Source organism: Procambarus clarkii, chromosome 8 (genome assembly GCF_040958095.1).
Source record: "Procambarus clarkii isolate CNS0578487 chromosome 8, FALCON_Pclarkii_2.0, whole genome shotgun sequence".
Taxonomy (NCBI): domain Eukaryota; kingdom Metazoa; phylum Arthropoda; class Malacostraca; order Decapoda; family Cambaridae; genus Procambarus; species Procambarus clarkii.
The window spans coordinates 10,651,304-10,660,981 of record NC_091157.1 but is presented as its reverse complement, the minus strand read 5'-3'; the positions used below and the strand labels follow the sequence as shown (position 1 = coordinate 10,660,981).

Sequence of the window (9,678 nt, the reverse complement as noted above, 5' to 3'; positions counted from 1 at the left end):
GTGTCGTTAGGTCGGTGTCGTTAGGTCGGTGTCGTTAGGTCGGTGTCGTTAGGTCGGTGTCGTTAGGTCGGTGTCGTTAGGTCGGTGTCGTTAGGTCGGTGTCGTTAGGTCGGTGTCGTTAGGTCGGTGTCGTTAGGTCGGTGTCGTTAGGTCGGTGTCGTTAGGTCGGTGTCGTTAGGTCGGTGTCGTTAGTTCGGTGTCGTTAGTTCGGTGTCGTTAGTTCGGTGTCGTTAGTTCGGTGTCGTTAGTTCGGTGTCGTTAGTTCGGTGTCGTTAGTTCGGTGTCGTTAGTTCGGTGTCGTTAGTTCGGTGTCGTTAGTTCGGTGTCGTTAGTTCGGTGTCGTTAGTTCGGTGTCGTTAGTTCGGTGTCGTTAGTTCGGTGTCGTTAGTTCGGTGTCGTTAGTTCGGTGTCGTTAGTTCGGTGTCGTTAGTTCGGTGTCGTTAGTTCGGTGTCGTTAGCTCGGTGTCGTTAGCTCGGTGTCGTTAGTTCGGTGTCGTTAGTTCGGTGTCGTTAGTTCGGTGTCGTTAGTTCGGTGTCGTTTGTTCGGTGTCGTTAGTTCGGTGTCGTTTGTTCGGTGTCGTTAGTTCGGTTTCGGCAGTCCGGTTTCGCCAATCTCTTACCAACTTCACCGGATGTCTTCATAAATATCGCCTCCTGAAAAAAAATGAAATTTTTAAAAATCTTAATCAAAGTATTGATAAGTATCCAAATGAATATGTATCCAGGTAGACATGTATCCAAATACATGTCTATGTAAATGTGCATCCAGGTGGATGCATCCACCTGGATGCACATTTGTATCCACCTTGTATCCAGGTGAACTTAACTCCATTTATGGAAACTCTGCTTTCTTCAAGATAATTACGTATTAATGCAACTTAGGTCCAAGGGAGGGGGGTGGGGTTTCCTATCTCAATGCCGTATGCTGCTTTGTATTCACTTAGTTGCTGTTTCGGGGGTTGAGCTCTGGCTCTTTGGTCCCGCCTCTCAACTGTCAATCAACTTGTGGTGAACCTCTGGTGAGGCAAGGTATCAAAGGGGTTGCTAAAAAACAAGATATAGAATATAGTCAAATATAGCAGTCAACTGCTTTTAAATCATGGGGTAAAGAGCAACTTGATTAAAACTCGAGCGACGCCTTAATTAAGTCAAGTTAAATCACTTGACTCAAGTTAAGTCAAGTTAAATCAATCATAGTTTTACTGTACTAAATCAGTAAAAAAATCAAGTAAAAATCTTGAAATGATTTGTTTTTCCGGATGTAAACGAATGACTTTTATACTGTTGTTGTTGTTGTTAAAGATTCGCCACCAGGAACAAAAAGTTCCAAGCAACAAGGGCTATGGTGAGCCCGTAGACTTTTATACGATTTGACTTGCTTGCGTACACTTGACGTTAAGCTAATTGAACGACAGTTTAAATAAATCGGCGCAGCATTTACAATCGTCCACCGTTTTGGGCTCTAATCGGCTCCAGTGATATATTGTAAATCTGCAAGACTTTGGCTTACAAAGCTTATCTTCAGTTTCTTTAAAAACCCTGGCAAACCCTTCGTAAAATCTTGGGGACTCTTCAACAGTTCAATTATTTTCCCTGAACTTTTATATATCTAAAAGATCCTTTTTAAGATTTGTCTGATCTACCTTACCTTTTAGCCTTTCTTAATTCTTGTTTATTTGTGCTTGATAGTCGTAAAAATGTATGGTCTTGATATACTTTCCATTCTTAATCCGTTTTTCTGGTTGTTCTTGAATTCCAAGTGTTTGGAAATAACAACTGATATACACCATCAGAATTACCACTTCGTAACAATGTCTTGTGTTGCCCATTGAGATGTATTTCTTTCTTGTCTCAATAAACATACATGAACTTGAATCTTGTGTTGGTGCTCGGCAAGTGGCGGGTGGGTGTAACTTGTCACCATAAGGAAGTGTAAAGTACCAGGGATTATACAGCATATGATACTGCCTTCCAAGGTGGGATAGTGTGTGGGATGCTGGGACCCTTGCCCAGATTCACGAAACAGTTAAGCAAGTACTTACGAACGAGTACATCTTTCCTCAATTTTTGACGGCTTTGATTACATTTATTAAACAGTTTACAAGCATGAAACTTCCCAATCAACTGTTGTTATTGTTATAAACAGCCTCCTGGTGCTTCGGAGCTCATTAACTGTTTAATAATTGTAAACAAAGCCGCCAAAGATTGAGAAGATGTGCAGGTTCGTAAGTGCTAGCGAAAATGCTTCGTGAATCTGGACCCCAGGACTATGTCAGGTTGAATAGACTGCTAGAAGCAGAACAATACTACCACGCTATTACCTGGTCGTAATCGGGTATATACCTATCGTAGTGCTTCCATGCACTACTTGAACCCATACATTCAGTTAAACATCTTGTAAAGTGAGAGTTTGTTTTATATAATGTAGAGACTCCTTTTTTCTAAGATATGGAGGTCTATGTTTACATAGCATTCAGAAATGAAACAAACTCCTTTAGTGGTCGTGATTGTTGCCTTTCTCCCTCACTCCCTCCCTCTTCATTACTTTTTCTCAGTTCCATCCATTCATTTTTCCTGCATTTTCCTCCTCATAATTTTGTTTACACCTTTTTTGTACACTTTTTCCCGTTTTCTTGTCTTGCTGTCTTCTGTCCTCTTTATTCCCAGGTACCATTCCCTTCCTGACCTCGCCTCATATCTTTCCTTTCTCATAGCCCTCCTTTCATCTTTATCCTCTCCCATCCACAACCCTTCTCTTCCACTACACCTGTTACCTCTCGCTCAGGCACCAAGGACCAACACAAGCCCTTGCTAGTTATATGATTTCCGATGTTTCAGGATCACAACCCACAAAGCCGGATGAAAGCTAACCGAGTCCTTTTGTCCGGTAAACTGATGCTCTCCAAATCCTCTTTGTTGGCCCGAATAATTCCACGCTGATGAAAGGTTTCAGAGTCAATGGAGCTAGACGAAAGAGCAATGCACTGGTTAAAGCAGGAATAAATGATATGTAAATAGATAATTTTACCGAGTTTCTGGTATTTGGTACATATGCCCCGAGAGAGCTTGATATGTGGGAGAAACAAACCTGTTTTGTATTCTTTTTTGGAGGAGGATTTGTAAGTGGAGCCAAGGCGGTACAGGAGAGTCCGACACGGACGACGGAGACACCATTGTCGCGCGAGGCTCCCTGCGTCACCCAGGCGACGTCGCGCGACTTTGCGCCCTTGGGTAGGAGGGTGTGAGGGGTCGTGTTGGCCGGGACACCGGGTCAGGTGTTTGTAAATCTCGGCTGACTATTTAGTTACGGAAAGAGAACACCGGATGAAGCGCGGCTCCAGACTGGGGTGTCCCGCTGGTCCCGTTGTTGCTGTTCTCTCGTTATTGTCGCCGTTACCGGCGTTATTGTCGCCGTTACCGGCGTTATTGTCGCCGTTACCGGCGTTATTGTCGCCGTTACCGGCGTTATTGTCGCCGTTACCGGCGTTATTGTCGCCGTTACCGGCGTTATTGTCGCCGTTACCGGCGTTATTGTCGCCGTTACCGGCGTTATTGTCGCCGTTACCGGCGTTATTGTCGCCGTTACCGGCGTTATTGTCGCCGTTACCGGCGTTATTGTCGCCGTTACCGGCGTTATTGTCGCCGTTACCGGCGTTATTGTCGCCGTTACCGGCGTTATTGTCGCCGTTACCGGCGTTATTGTCGCCGTTACCGGCGTTATTGTCGCCGTTACCGGCGTTATTGTCGCCGTTACCGGCGTTATTGTCGCCGTTACCGGCGTTATTGTCGCCGTTACCGGCGTTATTGTCGCCGTTACCGGCGTTATTGTCGCCGTTACCGGCGTTATTGTCGCCGTTACCGGCGTTATTGTCGCCGTTACCGGCGTTATTGTCGCCGTTACCGGCGTTATTGTCGCCGTTACCGGCGTTATTGTCGCCGTTACCGGCGTTATTGTCGCCGTTACCGGCGTTATTGTCGCCGTTACCGGCGTTATTGTCGCCGTTACCGGCGTTATTGTCGCCGTTACCGGCGTTATTGTCGCCGTTACCGGCGTTATTGTCGCCGTTACCGGCGTTATTGTCGCCGTTACCAGCGTTATTGTCACCATCGTCACCACCGCTGTCATCATCGTTACCTCGTTAGCGGTAGTACACCTAACCAGTTGATTGACGGTTGAGAGGCGGGACCAAAGAGCCAAAGCTCAACCCCTGCAAGCACAAATAGGTGAGTACACGCTACCCATCTTGTGATTGGTAGTTGACCCCATACCCTTCCTGTGAGTGATGATATAACCCATAAATCCGTCTCTTTGTAGATGATTGTTCAATAAATCACTGAACTATATGTTTAACAGATCTGTAACCCCGTCCACGGTGGACCGAAAAATTTGTGTATATATATAAAATATATTATATATATATATATATATATATATATATATATATATATATATATATATATATATATATATATATAATATATATATATATATATATATATATATAATAATAATAATAATAATAATAATAATAATAATATTTTAAGCTGGTTAGCACATTACAAAATAATAAATAATAATAATTAGTAGCGTAAGTGGATATAGGAGCAGGTTTCAGAGGTATATAATTCATCATATATTGCAACTCAGTGGTCACTAAGCTGTGTGCAATTGAATACATTTGAGCTTATGACGCCATATGTGACACTAGTCACATGTATAGTGGGCATAAACGACCTTTTTTTATTGATAAAGCACAATAAATACAATAAAAGTCTGAAAAAAAAGTACAAGCAGTGATCAATGTAAAGCACAAAAGCAAAGCACAAAACTGAAAAACAAACAAGCACTTAACAGATAACACTGAAATGATACTGTTACATAATAACAAGTACACATATATACGTAGATACAGAAATAAGGGACTTAGGGACCACAGGGAAAGGTTTCACACTAAGAGGTTCCACTGAAATCTGCCCTGGGCACCGCACTGGTTTGTGCACGACCGCCACAAAGTTGACTTGTGAATTAATGAATTTTGACAACCACGTTTATTAAAAAAAACTGTGGAGGCTTCCCTCGACTTGACAGAGGTTTCCCACTGACGGAAACTTCCCTGTACTGTCCAGGGATACTTCAGGATGCCTCTACCTCTCTGAAGGCTCATACTCTGCCTCTACTAACAGGAGGCTTCCCTGTACCGAAGGAGGACCTTTCCGTAGCCCGCGGCATTATTTCTAAGTTTACGAGTTCTCTCGCTGGCTTTTACGAGCTCGTCGAAACATTGACTACTTGACGAAAGTGGATTCTGGTGTTTATGGGCGTCTTACTTAGGGCTTCTTGGCTCCCGTGTAGCGCCCGGCGAGTTCCTGTGGTTCATTTGTTCCCCCTTTGTTCTTCACTGGTCGCCCTTGTTCTTCACTGGTCGCCCTGGTTCTTCACTGGTCGCCCTTGTTCTTCACTGGTCGCCCTTGTTCTTCACTGGTCGCCCTTGTTCTTCACTGGTCGCCCTTGTTCTTCACTGGTCGCCCTAGTTCTTCACTGGTCGCCCTTGTTCTTCACTGGTCGCCCTTGTTCTTCACTGGTCGCCCTTGTTCTTCACTGGTCGCCCTTGTTCTTCACTGGTCGCCCTGGTTCTTCACTGGTCGCCCTGGTTCTTCACTGGTCGCCCTTGTTCTTCACTGGTCGCCCTGGTTCTTCACTGGTCGCCCTGGTTCTTCACTGGTCGCCCTGGTTTTTCACTGGCTCGACTTGTGCTTCACTAAATCCCAATGAAAAACTCGGGTGCTTGATTGACTCCTCTATTTGCTTGACTTACTTCACTTACTATTTGCTTCACTGGCCCCCCCCCCTCCCTTATACTTCATCGGTCCATTTCATGGTTTACTGAAATCCCCAATAAATGTGCTTCACTCACCTTACTGTCTTAAGGCTTCAGCGGGTCCCCCCTAACGCGTCCATTCAGGCCGTCCTCATAAACAAAGACCCAAAGTCCATTCCATGCACCCGCCAAACCCCCCTGTTTATGAATGAAAAGCGGTTTACACACGACTCTCACAACCCGTCCTCAGACCAAGTCCATTACATCCAGCGGTCAACCCCACAGACGCATTCATAAATTTTAACATGCTGTTCATTCAAAACGGGAATTTTCTCAAGTATTAATTAATATTATAATAGCATATTGTGTATATATAGGCATAGGTTAGGTTAGGTGTTTAGGTTCTGTTGGCGATTATTTGTATTTGTAGTACGTGGGTGAAGCATTTATAGCGTTGTGATTCGAACAAAATTCGTCAGTGAAACACTGGTTCCGGATATGTTCGAACGTCAGCAGTTGTGAGTCGTGTGTAAACCGCTTTTCATTCATAAACAGGGGGTTTGGCGGGTGCATGGAATCACTTTTGGATCTTTGTTTGGAGGACGGGCTGACTCACAACTGATGCCGTCCGAACACTTCCTGAACAAGTGCTTCACTGACGACTTTTGTTCGAACCACAACGCTGTAAATGCTTCACATACGTACTACAAATACAAATAATCGACACACCTAACCTAACCTATGCCTAAATATGCACAATATGCATATATATATATATATATATATATATATATATATATATATATATATATATATATATATATATATATATATATATATATATATATATATATATATATATATATATATATATATATATATATATGTCGTACCTAGTAGCCAGAACGCACTTCTCTGCCTACTATGCAGGGCCCGATTTGCCTAATAAGCCAAGTTTTCATGAATTAATTGTTTTTCGACTACCTAACCTACCTAACCTAACCTTTGCGGCTACCTAACCTAACCTAACCTATAAAGATAGGTTAGGTTAGGTTAGGTAGGGTTGGTTAGGTTCGGTCATATATCTACGTTAGTTTTAACTCCAATAAAAAAAAATTGACCTCATACGTAATGAAATGGGTAGCTTTATCATTTCATAAGGAAAAAAATAGAGAAAATATATTAATTCATGAAAATTTGGCTTATTAGGCAAATCGGGCCTTGTATAGTAGGCATAGAAGTGCATTCTGGCTACTAGGTACGACATATATATATATATATATATATATATATATATATATATATATATATATATATATATATATATATATATATATATATATATATTATAATGAGAGAATTCTTGTTTTGAATGAACAGCATGTTAAAATTGATGAATGCGTCTATTGGGTCGACCGCTGGATGGAATGTACTTGGTCTGAGGACGGGTTGGTCCATGACAACCTTATTTTTATTATTATTATTTTTTGGGGGGCTCCTGTTGCTCTTCTTGACCTTCGGTGGCTCTCAAGTTAAAGTAAGTTTATTGAGACAATAAAATACATCTCAAAGGAATAGAGTAGCTTAGGCTATTTCTACCCTCCACCTTCTTCTTGACCTTTGGTGGATTTTGTACGTGAAGAATACGTGACGTAGGTTACAAGAGTTTTTCTCCCCAAGCCCTGCCGGGTGAAAAATTTATCCGACTACAATCCAGCTGGTACGGTACTTTTTGAAGAAATATCTTAATTTCTCCTTGAACAAGTCCACTTTTGTACCGATGATTATTTTTTTGAAGTTTCCTCGGAGGATACTGGGAAGTCGTGTGGACCTGTCGGTAGGGTCTGACAGTTGAGTGGATAGCACTTCAAATTCGTAGTGTTGAGGTTCCGGGTTCCATTCCCGGTGGAGGCGGAAACAAATGGGCAGTGTCTATCATCTTGATGCCTTGCTCACCTAGCAGTAAATAGGTACCTGGGAGTTAGACAGCTGCTACGGCGTACTTCCTGGGTGTGTGTAGCAAGGAGGCCTGGTCGAGGACCGGGCCGCGGGGACGCTAAGCCTCGAAATCATCTGAAGATAACCTCATAATGTTTATACAGTGTTCTCTAGGCCAAAGGCACCTTTATTCCACACACGAATTCTTGCCTTTCAGTGTCTTTCATGTAAATGTTACAAAATTGGGATCGTGGTATATAGTGACTATACCCCTATGTGGTGCCAATGCCCCCCCCCCCACATACCATCCCACATAACACCCCCATCAACAACCACTCATCATCGACCACAACCCCCCCCCGTCAACAACCCTAACCCCCCTCAATAACCCCACCCCCCTCAACAACCTCCCTCCCCTCAACAACCTCCCTCCTCCCCAAATACCCACTCCCCAACCCCTAAATCAACACAAATCCCCCACAAACCTACCCACCCGCCCAAACTTTTTCACCATAACCTTTCCCTAAACCCCCCTAAACCCCCCCTCTCCAACTTGACCTACACACACACCCCCTACTTATTACATGAAACCCTTCTTCCTCAGTTCCTTTTCTCATTATTTAAGTGCGAAGCTTTACACTTGCGTTGGACCTTCAAGTACTGACCTTATCTCAATAAGATTTAAGTTTTTTTTTCAACGTCTTATCTAATATGTGAAAAGTCTTTTTTTTCAACGTCTTATCTAATATGTGAAGTCTTTTTTTTTCAACGTCTTATCTAATATGTGAAAAGTCTCCTAAAGATTAACGGCGTTCGTTATTCTTTAAAGTTTTCGTTAATGAAGCGTTGTTGTGTGCGTGATTATGTACGTGGTTGTGTGCGCGCGTGTGAACAGCGTGGTTGTGTGCGTGTGCAGCGTGGTTGTGTGCGTGTGCAGCGTGGTTGTGTGCGTGTGCAGCGTGGTTGTGTGCGTGTGCAGCGTGGTTGTGTGCGTGTGCAGCGTGGTTGTGTGCGTGTGCAGCGTGGTTGTGTGCGTGTGCAGCGTGGTTGTGTGCGTGTGCAGCGTGGTTGTGTGCGTGTGGTTGCGTGTGCGTGTGGACACAGGCGATGTCAGTCTGGGTGGAGGGAGCCAGTAGTCGACAAACAAAACGTGCCATTCACTGTTGGTCGCCAGAGTGTTGGTGATGATTGTGTCTTGTTTATATAAGACTGGTCTCTCTCTCTCTCTTGCTCTCTCTCTCTCTTGCTCTCTCTCTCTCTTGCTCTCTCTCTCTCTTGCTCTCTCTCTCTCTCTCTCTCTTGCTCTCTCTCTTGCTCTCTTGCATATTTAATTAATTTACATCTCAGAAAATTGTGGTATTCTCGGCCCCCTTGACCTCCTGAACCCAAGATGAGTCAAGAGGCCAGACGAAGCCAGGTCTTACTTGTCCCCAATTCTAAAAGTTGACAGTTGTCAACTGTCTCTCTGACAACATAAGAGACTTGATCTTAACTCTAAATTAATGTTAAACTAACATAATGTTAAACTAACATAAGTACTTAAACAAGAGAAGTTTTTTGTGCCATACTCTTTAATGCATGAATTCCTTTTAATTGATGAATTATCCTCACAGGTAAGATATGACAATCGTGCTTAGGGGCATATGATCACTATATACAAGATACTACTGCGAATAGACAAGGTGGACAACGGCAGCCTCTGTAAATTGAAGACGAAAGCTGGAAACGCAAATGAGTTAAAGAAATGTAGTAAAATAGTCGTCCTCAGTACGGTCGGTCATTTGCAAAATTGTAACTAGATTTGGAAAACAAAAATTCTTCGACATGGATAAGTTCAGTTTTACATAATCACTTTTAGGTAAGTACCAGCAGACCTTAACAACCTCCACCACACCTCAACCACCCGCAAAACTACCACAAC

General features: G+C 43.2%; 1 protein-coding gene across 1 annotated transcript in view; it reads right to left on the bottom strand.

Moving 5' to 3' along the window:
- Nucleotides 1–998: 998 nt before the first annotated feature.
- The window catches only part of LOC123759755 (uncharacterized), a 41,398-nt gene continuing 32,718 nt past the window's right edge, over nt 999–9,678 (bottom strand). The window contains exons 3-5 of the mRNA XM_069319014.1: nt 3,309–4,119; nt 2,872–2,984; nt 999–1,044 (exon numbers count right to left, since the gene is read on the bottom strand). Of these exons, the coding sequence (XP_069175115.1) occupies nt 999–1,044; nt 2,872–2,984; nt 3,309–4,119 (970 nt within the window). The remainder of the gene's footprint in view (nt 1,045–2,871; nt 2,985–3,308; nt 4,120–9,678) is intronic.